General features: G+C 43.4%; 1 protein-coding gene across 2 annotated transcripts in view; it reads left to right on the top strand.

The window, feature by feature from the left end:
* Positions 1-19,175, top strand: part of LOC135524419 (enhancer of mRNA-decapping protein 4-like) — a 38,527-nt gene that overhangs the window by 9,687 nt on the left and 9,665 nt on the right. Inside the window, exons 5-26 of one of the 2 annotated variants that reach the window (XM_064951927.1) lie at positions 6,423-6,609; positions 6,957-7,104; positions 7,242-7,346; positions 7,452-7,561; positions 7,702-7,785; positions 7,981-8,076; positions 8,190-8,289; positions 8,394-8,574; positions 8,692-8,758; positions 8,892-8,974; positions 9,092-9,282; positions 9,401-9,480; positions 9,590-9,725; positions 11,446-11,951; positions 12,069-12,170; positions 12,416-12,559; positions 12,650-12,707; positions 12,899-13,079; positions 14,760-14,915; positions 15,022-15,137; positions 16,485-16,650; positions 16,932-17,118. In XM_064951927.1, coding sequence (XP_064807999.1) covers positions 6,423-6,609; positions 6,957-7,104; positions 7,242-7,346; positions 7,452-7,561; positions 7,702-7,785; positions 7,981-8,076; positions 8,190-8,289; positions 8,394-8,574; positions 8,692-8,758; positions 8,892-8,974; positions 9,092-9,282; positions 9,401-9,480; positions 9,590-9,725; positions 11,446-11,951; positions 12,069-12,170; positions 12,416-12,559; positions 12,650-12,707; positions 12,899-13,079; positions 14,760-14,915; positions 15,022-15,137; positions 16,485-16,650; positions 16,932-17,118 — 3,184 coding nt within the window. Of the gene's footprint in view, positions 1-6,422; positions 6,610-6,956; positions 7,105-7,241; positions 7,347-7,451; positions 7,562-7,677; positions 7,786-7,980; positions 8,077-8,189; positions 8,290-8,393; positions 8,575-8,691; positions 8,759-8,891; positions 8,975-9,091; positions 9,283-9,400; positions 9,481-9,589; positions 9,726-11,445; positions 11,952-12,068; positions 12,171-12,415; positions 12,560-12,649; positions 12,708-12,898; positions 13,080-14,759; positions 14,916-15,021; positions 15,138-16,484; positions 16,651-16,931; positions 17,119-19,175 lie in introns of both variants that reach the window. The other variant, XM_064951926.1, reaches the window with a different exon arrangement.

The following is a 19,175-nucleotide window of genomic DNA, read 5'->3' as shown; positions in this document are numbered from 1 at the left end:
TAAATTGAAGTAATGTACTTAATTTTACCATCAGACTGTCCCTCACCTCTCTTCCTCTGCAAAGGCTGACCAAAAAACAATGTTGCCAATTTAGCAACTTTGTTGCTATATTTATTTAGTTTTTCAGAACCCTCCTGCAAATTTTATTGGTAAGAGTCTAGTGACAAATTCAGCTACTTTCCAGGCTGCCTTTGAGTTTTGAAACATAGGGTTTCTTTGGTTTTATAGCATTTAGTGACTTTTCCCACTTCGTTCTGCCGCAAACGAGTGAGAAAAGCTGTCTGCAACAGAAGTCACAGCAACAGCGCATACACAGGCAGACGTACAAGAGGAGAGGTTGTGGGTGGTGAGAGAGGGGGCTAAAATGTGATTCTCTTAAATATTTGGCTTAACTGAAGGATTACACATTATTTCTGACTCAACAAATTCATGTTGCTCCTATGACCAGAGAAAGTGAATTATTCCTCATTGAAAAACGCATGTCAGCTAATAATAACAACGCAAGCCTGTCTATACACATTGCTGCTCATACATTGAAGCTGACATTCTGGGTGCAGTGTGAGGGTAGAAGGGTATTTTATGGTTTGGGGAATATTCAGAAGGGAAAATTTTCTTTGGGAATTAACAGGAATGTATGCAAATTAATACTAATATAATTTAAATGTAGATGTGTTTTCCATTGGAAATTATTAAATCCTTCCAATAGAAATAAAATAAATGAATTATGAGTTGACTCTTCACATGGGATGATTTCACTGGACAATAAAGGAATAGTGAATGATTCCCAATGATCCATCGCATCGCTCAAAATCTGTAAAATGCTTTAGTTTAAACTAAAGCTTTGGTTGTCTTCCTCTCAGGCTTCCATGTCTTTTCCCTGGACCTCCTCAATGTCCACCTCTTGAACATCAGACTCTGAGACCTCATCTTCACGGTCACTTTCCAACAATGTTGAGGATGATTCAAAAAGCCTCAAATTTTCCCGCATGGCCACCAATTTTTCAACCCATGTTGGTCAGCCTATTGCGTGCCTTGGTGTGTGTTCCCAAACAAGGACCAGTTGCGTTCTGAGGTGGCTGATTTTGGTCGGATTTGGAGGATGATTGAGGCAACAGGGGAATGAGCCTCAGATCCACAAAGTCCCTTGATATATGTTGGCACGACTTCCATATTGCATCTCCATCCCAAAGCCCTTGCTTGGAAATGTACTTCGCCAGACTGCCAAGAACCTTGCCCTCATCCAGGCCAAGGTGGCGAGACACGGTAGGGATAATGCCATAGGCCTTGTTGCATCAGACAGGATGCTCTTGCCAGCATACTTGGGGTCCAACATATACGCTGCGGCGTGTATGGGCTTCAGGCAGAATTCTTCACTCTTTTTGATGTATTTCAAAACTGCAGTTTCCTCTGCTTGCAGCAACAATGAAATGGACAGGGCAGTACTGATTTCTTCCCTTACATCTGCAAGTGGAGTCTGAACATCAGACAGGATGGCATTGTCTCCCTCAATCCGTACAATGTCTACTGCTATAGATTTCCACCACTCTCTCTCAAAATACATCATCCAGGAGGATCCTCTTGATGGGGCTGTCCATTTCGGCAGACTATGATATGACCATTTCTTGGAGAGACTCCTTCCCCTCCACGAGACGGATGTTGCTGGGCATCTTCAATGTGCGGCTCTTATTCTTCTCACTTAGCTTGGTGAGGTAGATTGCTGCTATATCTTGATGACCCTTCACATACCTAACCATTTCCTTGGCTCTCTTGTAGAGTGTATCCATTGTTTTCAGTGCCATGATGTCATTGAGGAGCAGATTCAATGCATGAGCAGCACATCCAATGAGCGTGATGTGAAGGTGGATTCCTCTACTTTAGACCAAGCAGCCTTCCTGTTCGCAGCATTGTCTGTCACCAGTACAAATACCTTCTGTGGTCTAAGGTCATTGATGACTGCCTTCAGCTCATCTGCAATGGAGATGTAGTTAATTATTCCTTGCCCACGAACATTCGACTACCCATTAGAGATGATTGCAATACAGTCTGCTTTCTCTATAATTTGCTTAACCTTCACTTGAACTCTGCATCCAGCTAATGAGAAGATAAAGCATTCTGGTTGGCGGGATGTATGCTGGGCAATGAACATAAAATCTCTTCCAATACACATTGCCTGTGAGCATCAGAGGTGAACCAGTTGCATACACAGCTTGAGCAAGACATTCATCAGCATTTCTCTGACTCTGTTCATTGAGTCAAAAAAAAGCTGTTGCTATCGATAAGGTGTCTGATTCATCATTTTCACCTTGAATAGAAGTAGAGGGACTTTTTTTCAGAAGTTGTGACCGCTGAGGGAACTTTATGCACTTGTTCAGATGATTCTGTTTCATTCTTCACACATGATTTGGCACAGTATTTGCAAATGTACACAGCTCTTCCTTCTACATGCAGTGAAATGTCTCCACACATCAGATAGTGCCGATGGCATTTTCCTGTATAGATTAGAAAAAAATTGTAAAATCAACAAATACTATTCCATGTACAGATACATAGTTAAGCAGTTAGATTAAACAACTAATTTGTAAGATGTTTAAAATGAAACCTGTATGGAAATAGGTGAATTAACACTCAGTTAGCAGGGTCAAGCAAGCTAAAACCCACATGGTAGCAAAAACCAACTAGCAGAAATTAACAAGTTAGAAATTATTTAAACACACTTTGCTGTTGGCTAATATTTACGTATTAACTAAAAATCATGTATGTCATATAAATTATATTCACCCCAAAGTAGGAATTCAAGGTTATTTTTTATCAGGGGTGCAACTTTGGTTTTAGGAGTGGGGGCGACATAAAATGTATGTACCAGTCAAGTTTGAACACCTACTCATTCAAGTGTTTCTTTTCTACATTGTTGAATAATATTGAAGACACAATACCGGGTTACCTGTGTTAATTGCTATTTCAGAGGCCACAGTGCCTGTTTTGAGGGAGGAAATTGCCTGCTTCTGGAGACTGGAGGATATCGGATTAGTTTCCATGTTGGAAATCCAAGACAGCTGGTATAGCTTTTTTTTTTTCTGGACCCAAAAAGGGATATGACTTTGCATCCTATTCCAGACCTACGTGCCCTCAGCAAGCACCTCCGTCTACGACCTCTGAATGCTCAAAAACCGCCGGCTATTACAGCAGATTGCTTGGTGGCAGCGGAGTCTAGTGGGCAAGCAGTGTTACACACCAATAATACTGTCCCATAGTCAGTTTCTCGGCTACATAAGAAATCAGAAAACGATGTCTGACTTTCTGCATCTTGAGCTCACTCGCATATCACGCTTTTCTATCAGCACGGAGGGGTGTCCAGGTTCCAGCCCTGCTTAGTCAAATTTCATCTGGATCACACACTGCATTTTCTCCCGTGCCTATGCCTTACTTACGATGACGCCATCTGTGATGGAAGTCGTTCCCGTAGGGCTATTGTTGATGCTGCCCTTAAAACGCTAAGTTCTAGCCACTCAACCTGGGCGCTCTTCGCAGTCTAAGCCAGTGGCTTCAGTGGTGGGACCCTCTGCTATTGTCAGGTGGCTCCTATGGGCAGACTTGTATCCCAAAAGGTGATCACGACTGTTTATCTTTTATCCAGGTGGAACCCGGCTGACATCTTTATGCATTGCGAGAATACACGCATTGTCTATTTTTCTCAGAGGGACCCAAGTGCCGCCTTGAACGGACGCTCTGGTGCTCCAGTGGCCTCGGACCCTCCTTTATGCATTTCCGCCAGTGGTTCTGATTTCAGCCTATGGCTTATTGATTCTTGTGGCTCCCTGTTGGCCTAAGCAGCCTTGTTTCGTGGAGATCATTCTCCTTTTAGGCGGGGACCCGTTGCCACTCAAGTTACACAGGGACCGGTTGTCCCAGGTGCACAGACGGGGTTGGTAAGCAAGGCTAGAGATTTGGTGTTTATGACCAATAAAATTTGAGCTGGTTTGCGAGGCACGGTGCAGCCCCCTTTGTGTATCTGGAGGTGTTGGGAACCTCCGCGTTATCTGGTGACCTGTTGGGCCCCAGGCCACTAAGGTGACGTTGCGTCCACATGCGGACGCCGCCCAGAAATTCATGGCTATGTCCTCCTTATAAGCTATTTCTCTTTATGCCTCGTCTTGGGAGTTGTTTAAAGGGTTGACTATAGGAGATATTTGTTCCGCGGCAAGTTAAGCGTCAACACACTCTTTTTAAGTAAGATTTAATTGCTTGTCATTGCTTGTCATTGATGTCACTGCTGCCAGTGTAGGCCACAGTCACAAGGCAGCTCGCTGTCTGGGCTTGAGGTCGACCGATTATGATTTTTCAATGCCGTTACCGTTTTTATTGGAGGACCAAAAAAGCAGATACGATTAATCGGCACATTACATACATGCATGCATACATGCATAAAATGGATGTATGCATGTAATACTGAATGAACAATGAACACTTTTTTTATTTTAACTTAATATAATATATAAATATCCATTTAGTCTCAAATAAATAATGAAACATTTCAATTTGGTTTAAATAATGCAAAAACAGTGTTAGAAAAAGCTCATGTTTAAATTCCTTGCTCAGAACATGAGAACTTATGAAAGCTGGTGGTTCCTTTTAACATGAGTCTTCAATATTCCCAGGTAAGAAGTTTTAGGTTGAGGTTATTATAGAAATTATAGGACTATTTCTCTCTACCATTTGTATTTCATATACCTTTGACTATTGGATGTTCTTATAGGCACATTAGCATTGCCAGCCTAATCTCGGGAGTTGATAGGCTTGAAGTCATAAACATAAACTGTGTGAACGCAGGAAAGTCCTGTTTGAATGAATGCTTACGAGCCTGCTGCTGCCTACCGCCGCTCAGTCAGACTGTTCTATCAAATCATAGACTTGATTATAATATAATAAACACACAGAAATACGAGCCATAGATCATTAATATGGTAAAATCCAAAAACAATAATTTTGAAAACCTTGACTCTGCTTGCACAGAACGCAAGCGAAGTGGTACAATTTCCCTAGTTAATATTGTGTGCTAACATTAATTTCTTAACTAAATATTCAGGTTTAAAAAATATATATATATATATATATATATATATATATACTTGTGTATTGATTTTAAGAAAGGTATTGATGTTTATGGTTAGGTACATTGGTGCAACGATGGTGCTTTTTTTGCTTTTTTCACGAATGCAGTTAAATTATCACCCATAAGATAAGTTTAATGCTAGCTAGCAACTTACCTTGCTGCACTTGCGTAACAAATGGTCTTCTTGCCACGCAGTGTCCTCGGAGTGCAATGTAATCGACATCCAAAAATACCGATCGTTATGAAAACTTGAAATCGGCCCAAATGAATAGGCCATGCCGATTTTAAATCGGTCAACCTTTAGTCTGGGCAATACCCAGACTTCCACATCTGGCGGTGTCAGGTCTTGGTGGTTTACCATTGGCTGTTTTCATTTAGTATCAGTTGGGGTTGGCTTGGGGTGTGATCATATTCCCCCATAGTATGTTGTACCAAAGCTGATATGTTCTATAACTACTGTTCCCTGAAGGAGGGGAAACAAGGTACAACACCATTTTGCGAAGCGCAGATTTAATTTGCCCTTATCAGGCGTGATTGTAGATCTTTCAACCTAAGTCACGAACGTGCGACTCACGAGCGTGCGACTTGTTGTATCTCGTTTCCTTCCATCAGGGAACAGTCGTTACGTTCTCTCATTATTAATCCTCTGGCTACCTTACATTTTTAGGCTATTCAAATAGCATTTTGAGATGGATTTCTGTTACGTTTGCTGTTTCATTGCGAGAAAGCCATGCATAAAACAAAAAATATCCTTCAGTCACATTCATAGCCTATTGAATGGAGAGTGCTGAGAAGGAGGATTATTGAATACTTTTTTTTAAATGGGTAGACAAGATGGTGTCAGAGAGAGCAAGATTGACTTGTCATTTTGCTTTGCTTGGGTGGCGCCAGTCAAACCATCGTCTGTCACATCACAAGGTCGTCACCATTGACAATGGCTGTCAATCATTTTATATAGACGATTCTATCATAATATTGCCCAACCCGAGTGTGACTGCCAAGACCCCTGTGATCTATTCATTTGTCTATATTGATTTCCCTATGTCATTTAAAGCACTTAATCAACATCATAGTGATGACAGAATTACAAACATGCCCACACTCATACTTTATATTTAGGTGCAGGAGCGCCATAATACTTTTGAGCTAGTATTCTATAAGAGATGCTTGAGGTCAAGCCGTAACAAATTTGAGGTGCCAGTACTGGGTATTTAACTCTGCCTAAGCTTTTCATGTAAAACCAAAAGATCCAGATTGATTCAGAATGTGACAGAAGTTGGCTCGCAAACTCAGGTTTTGTACTTGTGTACAGGAGCAAACAACCAGGCCATGATCCGTGTGTTGAGCTTGAGCTCCGCCGAGCGCACCCTGCTGAAGGGCTTCACTGGTGCCGTCACAGACCTGGCCTTCGCCCATCTGGACTCCACCCTGCTGGGATGTGTTGATGAAGCCGGCAACCTGGTCATCTGGCAGCTCACCTGCCACAGCAGCAAGATCCAGTATCCTCTTCATTCTGCCCAATAATTACACTTCAGTTGGTCACTTACTGCTTTGTGTAGTTAAAGGTTAAGTAAAATAAATTAACTATACATTTTACCTGGTTTTGACCATTTTTAAAAGTACTTTGTGATATGTGTACAGCAGTGGAGGCTGCTGAGTGGAGTATGGCTCATAATGGCTGGAGTGAACGGAATGGCATCAAATGCATGAAAACCATGTGTTGGATGCATTTGATAACATTCCGCTTAAGCCATTACCACGAGTACGTCCTCCCCATTTCAGGTGTCACCGACATCCTGTGGTGTACAGCTGCGGTGTTACACACCTTAACCCACAAGCTTCTCAGGGATCAAGTGGTTGTCCACATCCGGAGGCCTGAAGACACACCTCTAAACTCCAATAGGAGGTTGATCTGGTGTCCTTTCATCCAAGAGGACAATGAAGAGAACCCTGAGGATGCTAGCCAGACCCTGGCCCTGCTGCATGAAGCCAGGGTATGTATGCCCTATTGGACACAATCAGACTTATTTATTTACCCATGTCTCAGACAAACTCTTCCTCCTCGTCCCTTTGTACTATCTTTTTAATTCACTCCCTCCCTTTTGCTGATTGTCCTGTCTTTTCTCCCCAGGCTGAGGTGTGGGATCTGGAGATCCTCCGCAGCAACAATAGCACCTGGCCAGTAGATGACACTGAACTGAAGGACGGCGTTATAACCATAAAAGGACATACAGAGGTAGGGCATTTAGTAATCACATTGTCTGTTTCCAGTATGGAAAGCACTTCTTTACAGACTGGTTTTTAGTGTGGAAATTTCGTTTTGGGTGGTGTTTTTCTCCAGCGTATAAGTGAAGGTGCCCTGTCTCCAGATGGCACAGTCTTGGCCACAGCCAGTCATGATGGTTATGTAAAGTTCTGGCAAATCTACATTGAAGGACAGGACCAGCCAAGGTAGATCTTGACTCTATTACTCTATTTTATAATATTTTATTTATATTAAAATTCCAGTTTCTTGCAATTCCTTTCCATCTGTATCTCTATGGTTACTTTTACTTTCCTCTGTGAAGTCCTCTCCCCGGCTTCTTTCACAGATGTCTGCATGAGTGGCAGCCCCACAATGGGAACCCCCTCTCCTGCCTGCTGTTCTGTGACAACCACAAGAAACAGGACCCAGAGTAAGTCCTTACTGTTCTCTTCTGCTGCTGTACGTCTTTAGCTGAACAGGTGTTGGATATTTAGCAAAAGTGACATTTGGTTACCCAGGATTACATAGATGCATGTATCTTTAGAGCATTACCCAATGCAATCAGTGTAATTTACTCTTAAGGACCCATGAGAGATTTGTTAGACCCCCTCTTTTTCCTTTCTAGTGTTCCATTCTGGCGCTTTCTGATTACTGGAGCTGATCAGAACCAGGAGCTGAAGCTGTGGTGCACAGTGTCATGGACCTGCCTGCAGACCATCAGGTCTGACTGTTTTACCTGTGTTTTTCACTGCTCTTTCATGCTTTGCAAGTTGCCTCATTCATACCTCTGTTACTGGACCTGTTTTAACGAGAGCCTATGTACATGTCCTTCAGGTTCTCTCCAGACCCGTTCAACTCCTCAGTCCTGCCCAGTCTAAAGGCCAGCCTGGACCTCTCTGCAGAATGCCTCATCCTCAGCGACGTACAGAGAAAGGTCAGAATTACATCTGTGTCCTGCTATATCACTATGATCTATCTACCAACTGTAATCCTTTTTGTGTTTCAGGATGAGTTATTAACCCTGTTTTGTCCCTCTAGGTGTTGTATGTGATGGAGTTGTTGCAGGACCAGGAGAAGGGCCATGCCAGCTTCACAGCCGTGTCTGAGTTCCTGCTCACACACCCTGTACTCAGCTTTGGTGTTCAGGACGTCAGCCGCAGCCGCCTGCGCCACACAGAGGTCCTCCCCCCAGATGAGGAGAGCGAGAGTATGACTGCAGGTTGGTGTCACCTTCTTGGATCCCGATTACCACTACTACCTCATCTAATGATGGGCTGGTCTGACCCCTGTGTTATCATGGGTATAATTTTTGTATTTTTCTTCCTGTTATCTCTAGAGGGCATCCAGGGCCCAATGGAATCCAGAGCTGGGATCCAAATAAAGCTATACTGTGTCCACACAAAGTGAGTTGTCATTCAGGTCCTATTATCATATTTACGCAGAGGTCTGCATTGAAATTGTAACCATATAATCAGTTTTTAGTATCCCATTTCATACAACCTGTATTAGTGTTTAGATGTATTCTTCTGTCCACAGGTCTCTTCAAGATGTGCAGATCTGGTTCCAGCCAAACCTTGGGTCTGGCTCCTTATTTCTGCCTCACTCAAACGATGGCTTTGGTGAGTTAAGAGAACCGTTGGTCGTCATAAACCAAAACTATTCTTTACTCAGTTTAAGAGATTTTAGAAACATTATCCCATTTTTTCATGTATTAATCGGTCTTTGTGCTTTTCTAGGTTTTTCGGATCACTTGACAGACATGAGCATGGAAGGTTTGAGCTCTGACAAGGAGTCCGGATGTGGCTCCCAAAATGATCTCCGGAAGATTCCCGCCCTTCCTGCTCCTGCTGACTTTATGTCCCCCACTGGCGCCGTCGCTATGCCCAAGCTCATGACCCCTGACGCCTTCATGACCCCCAGTGCTTCAGTTTGTCCAGTTCCAAATTCTCACTACTCTATCAAAATGCTAGCGAATATCCAAGGGAGTTATATTACTCCTGGATCTTGATTGCGCTTTAAACTTGATTTCTGCCCTTCTCTCCCAGGTCCCAGCCTCCCCAGGCAGCAGTGCCAGCAGCCTGAAAATTGTGACAGCCATGACCAGCAACTCTGACAGTGGCGCCAGGTAGGTCATCTCAAAGGGTGCATAACAGGGAAGGAATTCATAACTGACGGAACAAGGAAAGAGATTGTGCTTTGATATCCCCTGACTCTTGTGATGGCAATGTCTGCAGGGGAGGAGAGGAGCTGACCCAGAACCCCAAGATGTCTGTGGAGAGCAGCAGCAGTAGCAGTCTGACCCTCAGTGCGAGCACCAGCAGCCCCAGAGCCAGCTCCCTTCTCATCTCAGGCCTAGGGGACAACATGCCGGTAGGCCACACACACACATGGACGCTAGCACCTACAGCGCAGTCATTTCACGCTGTTAGAATGCAGAATTGTGTGCCGCAATTGGCTGAGGGGCCAACGTAACATGCGTTTGTTAACTTACAAGACCTCTCGTCCCTCCGTCATATGTGACATCATCCTTACTCCTTGTTCCATTTTGGTCTTCCCTGCTGTCTCATAAAGATGTTCCCTCTTCTACAAGAGACAAGAGGTCGACAGATTAATCGGAATGGCCGATTTAATTGGGGCCTATTCCAAGTTTTCATAGTAATCGGTATTTATGGACACCGATTGCAGAGTATTTATTTAATTTGAAAAAATAAATCATTTTACACCTTTATTTAACGAGGCAAGTCAGTTAAGAACACATTCTTATTTTCAATGACAGCCTAGGAACGATGGGTTAACTGCCTTGTCCAGGGGCAGAACGACAGATTTTTACCTTTGTTTTTGCAGCCTTCTGGTTACTAGTCCAACGCTCTAACCACCTGCCTTACATTGCACTCCACGAGGAGACTGCGTGGCAGGCTGACTACCTGTTACGCGAGGGCAGCAAGAAGCCAAGTTAAGTTGCTAGCTAGCATTAAACTTATCTTATAAAAAAAACAATCAATCTTAACATAATCACTAGTTAACTACACATGGTTGATGGTATTACTAGTTTATCTGGCATGTCCTGTGTTGCATATAATCGGTGCCTGTTAATTTCTCATCGAATCACAGCCTACTTCGCCAAACGAGTGATGATTTAACGAACGTATTTGTGAAAAAAGCACTGTCGTTGCACCAATGTGTACCCACCCATAAACATCAATGCCTTTCTTTAAAATCAATACACAAGTATATATTTTTTAATCCTGCATATTTAGTTAATATTGCCTGCTAACATGAATTTCTTATAACTAGGGAAGTTGTCACTTCTCTTGCGTTCTGCTGCAAGCAGTCGGTATATTCAGCAGTTTGGGCGGTGTGAAGTCCATTTATTCCTAACAAAGACCGTAATGAATTGTACATAATTATGACATTGAAGGTTGTTCAATATTTAACAGCAATATTTAGACTTGGATGCCATCTGTTAGATAAAATACAGAACGGTTCCATATTTCACTGAAATAATAAACGTTTGGTTTTTGAAATTATAGTTTCCGGGTTCGACCATATTAATGACCAAAGGCTCGTATTTCTGTGTGTTATTATGTTATAACTAAGTCTTTGATTTGATAGAGCAGTCTGAGTGATGGTCGGCAGCATGCTCGTAAGCAGTCATTCAAACAGCACTTTCGGGCTAATAGTGTTTCAAACGTCACTCGCTCTGAGACTGGGAGTAGTTGTTCCCCTTGCTCTGCAAGGGCCGCGGCTTTTGTGGAGCGATGGGTAATGATGCTTTGAGGGTGGTCGTTGTGTTCCTGGTTCGAGCCCGGGTAGGGCTGAGGAAAGGGACGGAAGCTATACTGTTACACTGGCAATACTTATTTATTTGAGGCTAAATTGATTTGATTGATCTATTTATATTACGTTAAAATAAGTGTTAATTCAATATTATTGTAATGGTCATTATTACAAATGCATACATTTAAAAATATTGGCCGATTTTTAATCGGCATCTGCTTTTTTTGGTCCTCCAATAATCAGTCGACCTCTACAAAAGACCACTCCTCATATGCTCATGTTCCCCCTCACCTACCCATTCTGCCCTCTACAGGTGCTTCCCTCTCCAAACCCGCCCCTCTCGCTGGACCCACAGGTCATTGAGCCTATGCTGATTCAGCATGCCTCTCCCACCCTGGCCCGCTCTCCAGACGTCATCTCATCTGCCTCCACGGCCATGTCCCAGGACATCCCTGAGATCGCCTCTGAGACGCTGCAGCGAAGCCTGGGGGTTGTGTCTGGAGCTGAATCCAGAGACCCTCTCCCAGCCCTCCACACAGACAGCATGGCTTCTGCAGCCTCAGCCCTTCACCATCTCTCTCCACGGAACCGGAACAATTCTGGCCACCTGACCCTGGAGCTGGGTGCTGGAGCAGTGGAGGTGGAGCAGAGGCTCAGTAACACTCCTTCACTACTGGAGAATGCCCTGTCACAGGAGAATGCTGCTGCAGCCGCCGCTGCCTCCTGCTCTGACAACAACACAAGCCACCCCTGGCCTGCAGCTCCCGACATCACACGGGAAACGCGCAACAGCCTGCGGGACAACGGCCTAGGAGACTGGTAAGACAGTCTCACACACACGCGTGGACATAGGCACAGTGTCTTTACCTATGCATGCAAGCTGAAGAACCTACACAAATTAGCCTTTTAGTTTTAAATGGTATCTCTTGCTTTTAGCTCAAGGGAGGAAATGAAGGACAGACACATGTCCTCTCCATACCACAGACGCACCTACCACTTAACCCAGAATGACAGTCAGGACGCCAGTGCAGAACAAAGGTAAGATAGTCACATCTCTAGAACTTCCCTTATGTTGTCAATAGCCCTGGTCCTGGAGGGATGCAGTATTTGCTGTGTTTTGGAAGTCAATGCTTGATTAAAGTTTCCATTTAAATGTATTCTTGATTCTGATTTAATGTTCATCTTAAACCTGCACAGGTTTTTTTGTACCCATGCCGTGTACCCATTATCACCACCTATTGTGGGCACTTAAACTCTTCTTGCTTTGTTTTCCTGTCACACAGTGACCATGATGATGAGGTGGCCAGTCTAGCGTCGTCCTCCGGGAACTGTGGAGCCAGGTCGTCTCAAAGACTGCCAGTGAAGGAGTGGAAGAGCTCTCCCAGAGGCTCCCCTAAACTCAAGAGGAAGAGTAAAAAAGATGACGGGTGGGTGATGACCATGACAGTTACCACAGAATGTTATTCTCTGATATTTACTTCCATGTCGAATGGCCTCTTTGCCTTCTCTCTTTTTAGGGATGCATCTCATGCCTCTCAGTCCAGGCAGCCTGAGCCTCATAACCATCAACATCCGGTAAGTAATCATGGCTGAATGAATATGATTCACTTACTTTTTATCTTTAAGTTGTGATTATAATACTGGCACCAAGATGTTTCCATTATACATACATTTTCAGCAATACCATTTGTTCCCTGATAATTAGATGATACATTCTACCTGGTTTGCCTAGACACCATGGTGTAATCTGATCTAACCTGTTGCAGATGAACCCTGAGGTGCAGGAAGAGCTGCTGATGCTGCTGCGTAACCAGCAGAGGGAGCTAGCGGATCTCCGTCAGAGTCAGCTTGAGCTGCTGCAGAGAGTGACGGGCCACATGGACGCCGTGCAGAGCTCTGTCATAGCCCATGTGGAGCACGTCATGGTCAGCCAGCAGGAGCATGAACGTATCCTTACAACTGGGACATGTCACAAATTACAATCAGTGCCAACTCCTAGACATCTCTATGTAGTGGTACCATTGAAAATTATGTAGTTTGGCATGAGATGATCACTGCAAGTTATACTACATGGCTATCAGTATGTGGACACTCTTTCAAATTAGATTTGGCACACAGCCATGCAGTCTCCATAGATTAACTTTGGCCGTAATGTGGCCCTTACTGAATGGCTCAGTGACTTTCAACGTGGTGCTGTCATAGGATGCAACCTTTCCAACAAGTCAGTTCATCAAATTCCTGCCCTACGAGAGCTGCCCCTGTCAACTGTAAGTGCTGTTATTGTGAAGTGGAAACTTTTAGGAGCAACAACGGCTCAGCCGTGAAGTGGTAGGCCACACAAGCTCACAGAACGGCACCGCTGAAGTGCATAGCGTGTAAAAAATCATCTGTCCTCTGGTTGCAACACTCACTACCGCGTTCCAAACTGCCTCTGGAAGCAACATCAGCACAAGAACTGTTCGTCGGAAGCTTCATGAAATAGGTTTCGCAGCTATTGGACTCGGGAGCAGTGGAAACGCTTTCTCTGGAGTGATGAGTCATGCTTCACCGATGGACGAATCGGGATTTTGCGCATGCCGGGGGAACGCTACCTGCCCAAATGCATAGTGCTAACTGTAAAGTTTAGTGGAAGAGGAAGAGGAATAATGGTCTGGGGCTGTTTTTCATGGTTCGGACTAAGCTCCTTAGCTCCAGTGAAGGGGAATCTTAACGCTACAGCATACAATGACTTTCTAGATGGTTCTGTGCTTCCAACTTTGTTGTAACAGTTTGGGGATGGCCTTTTCCTGTTTCAGAATGACAATGCCCCTGTGCACAAAGGTCCATACAGAAATGGCTTGTCGATCGGCGTGGAAAAATTTGACTGGACTGCACAGAGCCCTGACCTCAACCCCATCGAACACCTTTGGGATGAATTGGAACGCCGTCTGCGAGCCAGGCCTAAACGCCCAACATCAGTGCCCGACCTCACTAATGCTCTTGTGGCTGAATGGAAGTCCCCAACCTCTAGTGGAAAGCCTTCCCAGAAGAGGCTGTTCTAGCAGCAAAGGCGGGACCAACACCATATTAATAACCATGATTTCGGAATGAGGTGTTCGACGAGCAGGTGTCCTCATACCTTTGGCCATGTAGTCTATAGGGAAGTGTTATGAATGCAGATATTGTAGTTTAAATGGAATTCAATTCACATGAATAAAGATGCTTTTCACATCTAGAAAGGTGCCTAATTTAAAGCTGCCATATGTAACTTCTCGGGCAATCTGACCAAATTCACATAGAAATTAGTTATTGGTCTGTCATTGTCATTGAAAGCAAGTCTAAGCAGTAGATTGCTTCTATGTGTGCTATTGCTTTTATTCTCGTTCTCAAGTAAAAAAATTGCGTCTTTCAGTTTTGTACACCAGATTCAAACAGCTGAAAATACAATATATTTGGTTATGGAAAATATTTTAGTGGTTTATATGCTTATTTTGGCACACAAACTGATATTAGGCCAACTATTAGTTTTAGCAACCAGGAAATGCCAGAGCCATTTCTGCATATTGCATCTTTAAGAACATAGTTTTGTTGCAGAAGCACATCCTTATCAACCCACTGTTTGATCCTTGACCCGGCGGTGTTTCTCAGAGAGGAGAATGGAGAGAATCCTAGCAGAGGGACAGAACCGTAACCAGCAACTCCAGGAACATCTCTCCCAGCAGCTGGCGCAAACTCTCAACAACACCCTGTGTAACCGTCTGGATAAGACTCTCCGAGAGGAGATGAAGAAAACTGTTCCTCCTAGTCAGTACACTTCCTTCCGTTTTCCTAACTTATTCAACAGTTTTTATCAAATGAAGTTAACTGTATAATCACTGAGAAGTAAATGTTTGGCCTTGCTACTAAACAGCTATTATCAAGAGTCTGGAGCCTGTTACTGCCCAGATGAATAACACCATCGCTGCTAAGCTGACGGCTGTGGAGGCAGCACTGAAGGAGAACGTTAGCAAAGTCGTCAAATCAAAGGTTAGTGGCAACAAATTCAGGGGGGATAAAAGAAAATGTGCTGCTTAGTTCATAGAACCATGTTACGTTGACTTACCTTCGATATTTGCTTATAGCAGTTGTGACAGGGGTTTTAGTTTTCTTCCTACAAAATGTGGCCTTACATTTTGAACAATGGGGGCTATAAGCTATTATGACCCCATTTGCTTAAAGCTAAGACACACACATGCCTTCTCTTTCCCTCTACAATGCTCACATGCCCTGTGGGTATCGTTAGAATAGAGTGGACAGGACTAGGCACAAAATCTGCATCAAATAACTCGGGAGAGGAAAGAACATCATTGAAGGCAATGATGTTAATTCCTACACAAAAGATCATACGCAGTTATTGCCTGATCTTCCTTGACGTTTTCCTAAACTTCCCAATACCTTTCTGATGCATTTCAGTAACTTCAAACCAATGGTTGGAACCGATTCAGGGAACAGAACCGAGAAGATCGAAAGTGATCTATACTGTTCCGGAACAGAAGCATTATTTAATAACTTTCAGAGGGGTGCGCCTATGAACATTTTCACTGGTGTGCGTTTAGGCTACCTGCCCCTCCCCACTGAAGCAGAGGTTACGGTAGCCTACTGACCACGTTACAAACGTAATTCAGAAATTAGGATCAGATGTTTAATTAGAGAAGAGTTGGTTTGACTTATTCAATCAAAGTTAAGGTTGCTATAATACAGTTGCTTCTCTCGCGCTACACCACCGTGTGTTTGTCTTGCATTATGATTAAACCATGCTCTTATGGCAAAATACAATTTGCTCTTAATGACTTTCCTGTATATTTTTAAGATGCTTACCTGCTCCACAGTAAGCTGTTTTAGCTGTGCTGATTGGTGAAGTAATTTAATGTTGAGCTAAATGTAAAGAAAATAAAAAATATCTGATGTTTTAAAAGGAATGATATAAACTGATAATTTTGGATTGAACCAGTTCAAAACTTTATTTTGCTAGTCAGAACAGTGGATCGAAAAAGGGAGAGAAAAAAGGCATGGTTCTGTTCAGAACTAAACGATTAGTAAATAATTTAGGTTACAACCGCTGCTTCAAACTATACTTCCTTCAGATTGAATTTTAATATAGCCCCAAATTAAAAAGTCAACATTGGCTGTTGAGTACATCTCTTTTTAACTGTGGGATCGCAAAATATTTCTGATATCAAAATGGGGTCTTGGGCCCAAAGAGTTTAGCATGCCCTGCTCTAGAGCCTAGGTTTGTCATTGGATCAAAGGATGTAAAGTAGTCTCATAGCGCACTTATTCAGTCTTCAGTCAAAATGCACACACACAAATGCCTTTGCATCCCTTTCTGTGCAGAACACCACAGATGCAATTGGCCGGGCAGCTGCTGAGGCAATGCAGGGGCCTATCCAGGCTGCCTACAAGGATGCGTTCCAGAGCATTGTGCTGCCTGTGTTTGAGAGGGGCTGCCAGTCTATGTTCCAGCAGATCAATGACAGCTTCAAGCAGGGAACCCATGAGTGTATGACAATCCTATTACTAATTATTAACTCAGCGTTTCAGGCTTTTTCTTCACTTTATGCAGTTTCACCCAAGAGCAAGGTCATGGACTTAGCCTAGTTTTTAACTTGTTGCATTTGTCATACAAAGCCCACTGCTCTTAACATAGATGTATGTATTGATAAACATTTACTGTATTATTTTTTTTTCAGCTGTTTTTTTTTATATTGTGCTAATAGTACATCTGAATATGCCTGACAGATCTTACTGTGTCATACTGAGGATATTTGTTTTCCTCTGTAGATATTCAGCAACTGGAGACCCATGTGAAGAGCAGGAAGCAGCATGAGCAGGAGGGCCAGGACCCTATGATTGGCCAGCTGCAGCAGATGATTGACATGTTCCAGAATTCTACAGATCAGCTGGCCACCACTGTCACAGCAAGTGTCCGCTCGGAGGTCCAGCACCAGCTCAACATGACGGTGGGAAAGTAAGTCCAACCAGGCTTTTTACATTTTTTTGTGATTGATCAGACATGCCTAATAGATGCCTTAGCAAGCAGTTTGGGTTGCCATGTTGAGTGGCTGTGTAATGGATTGGTTGAGTAGAAAAACAAACACCTTAATCCTGGGCTTAATTTCAATTGAACCATAAATTTGCAAAGCAATTAATGAAATAGCGCTTGCATTGATAGATTTTGTTTTTTAGGATGTGGGAATGAATAACTTTAAGTGTTTTGATTGTTATAAAGTGTTTGGGAAATGACACGTTTTCAAGCATTTACAGTGCATTCGAAAAGTATTCAGACCACTTGACCTTTTCTATGTTTTGTTAGGTTACAGCCTTATTCTAAAATGGATTAAAATAGTTTCCCCCCCATCAATACCCCATAATGACAAATCAAAAACAGGGTTTTGAAATGTTTGCTAATTTATTAAAAATAAAGGCAATTTCGCATTTTACATAACTATTCAGACCCTTTTCTCAGTACTTTGTTGAAGCACCTTTGGCAGCAATTACAGCCTTGCGTCTTCACGGGTATGACACTACAAGCTTGGTACACCTGTATTTGGAGATTCATTCTTCTCTAAAGATCCTCTCAAGCTCTCTAAAGTTGGATTGAGAGCAATTTGCTGGTCTCTTCAGAGATGTGCGGATCGGGTTCAAGTCCGGGCTAAGGCTTGACCACTCAAAGACATTCAGACTAGTCCCGAAACCAAGACAACTCAGGAGTGGCTATGTGCTTAGGGTCGTTGTCTTGTTGAAAGGTAAACTTTCGCCACAGTCTGAGGTCCTGAGCGCTCTGGAGCAGGTTTTCTTCAAGGATCTCTCTGTACTTTGCTCCATTCATCTTTACTTCGATCCTGACTAGTTCCCCAGCCCCTGCCGCTGAAGAACATCCCCACAGCATGATGTTGCCGCAGTAGGGATTGGGCCAGGTTTCCTTGAGACGTGATGCTTGGCATTCAGGCCAAATAATTCATTCTTGGTTTCATCAGACCAGAGAATCTTGTTTTTCATGGTTTGAGAATCCTTTAGTTGCCTTTTGGTCAACTCCAAGCAGGCTGTCATGTGCCTTTTACTGAGGAGTGGCTTCTGTCTGGGCACGCTACCATAAAGGCCTGATTGGTGGAGTGCTGCAGAGATGGTTGTCCTTCTGGAACGTTCTCCCATCTCCACAGACGAACTCTGGAGCTCTGTCAGAGTGACCAGCGGCTTCTTGGTCACCTCCCTGACCAAGGCCCTGTTCCCCCGATTGCTCAGCTTGGCCTGCCGGCTACTCTAAGAGGAGTCTTGGTGGTTCCAAACTTCTTCCATTTGAAGAATGATTGAGGCCACTGTGTTCTTGGGGACCTTCAATGCTGCAGAAATGTTTTGCTACCCTCCCCAAGAGCTGTACCTCAACACAATCCTGTCTCCGAGCTCTACGGACAATTCCTTTGACCTCATGGTTTACATTTACATTTAAGTCATTTAGCAGACGCTCTTATCCAGAGCGACTTACAAATTGGTGAATTCACCTTCTGACATCAGTGGAACAGCCACTTTACAATAGTGCATCTAAATCATTTAGGGGGGGGGGGTGAGAAGGATTGCTTTATCCTATCCTAGGTATTCCTTGAAGAGGTGGGGTTTGGTTTTTGATCTGATATGCACTGTCAACTGTGGGACCTTTATATAGACAGGTGTGTGCCTTTTCCAAATCTTGTCCAAACAATTTAATTGACCACAGGTGGACTCATATGACATTGTAGAAACATCTCAAGGATGATTAATGGAAACAGGATGCACCTGAGCTCAATTTTGAGTCTCATAGCAGATTGTCTCAATACTTATGTGGAGGTTTTTTATTTTTAACACATTTTCAAAATTGTCTAAACCTGTTATCGCTTTGTCGTTATGGGGTATTGTGTGTTGGTAAGGGGGGGGGGAAATGTGTTTAATCAATTTAGAATAAGGCTGTAACTTAACAATGTGGAATAAGTCAAGGGGTCTGAATAGTTTCTGAATGCACTGTAAATATGTTGATAGTATTCCTTGTTTATA

The sequence above is a fragment of the Oncorhynchus masou genome, chromosome 31, assembly GCF_036934945.1.
Source record: "Oncorhynchus masou masou isolate Uvic2021 chromosome 31, UVic_Omas_1.1, whole genome shotgun sequence".
NCBI lineage: Eukaryota > Metazoa > Chordata > Actinopteri > Salmoniformes > Salmonidae > Oncorhynchus > Oncorhynchus masou.
This window is presented reverse-complemented; position numbering and strand designations above follow the sequence as displayed.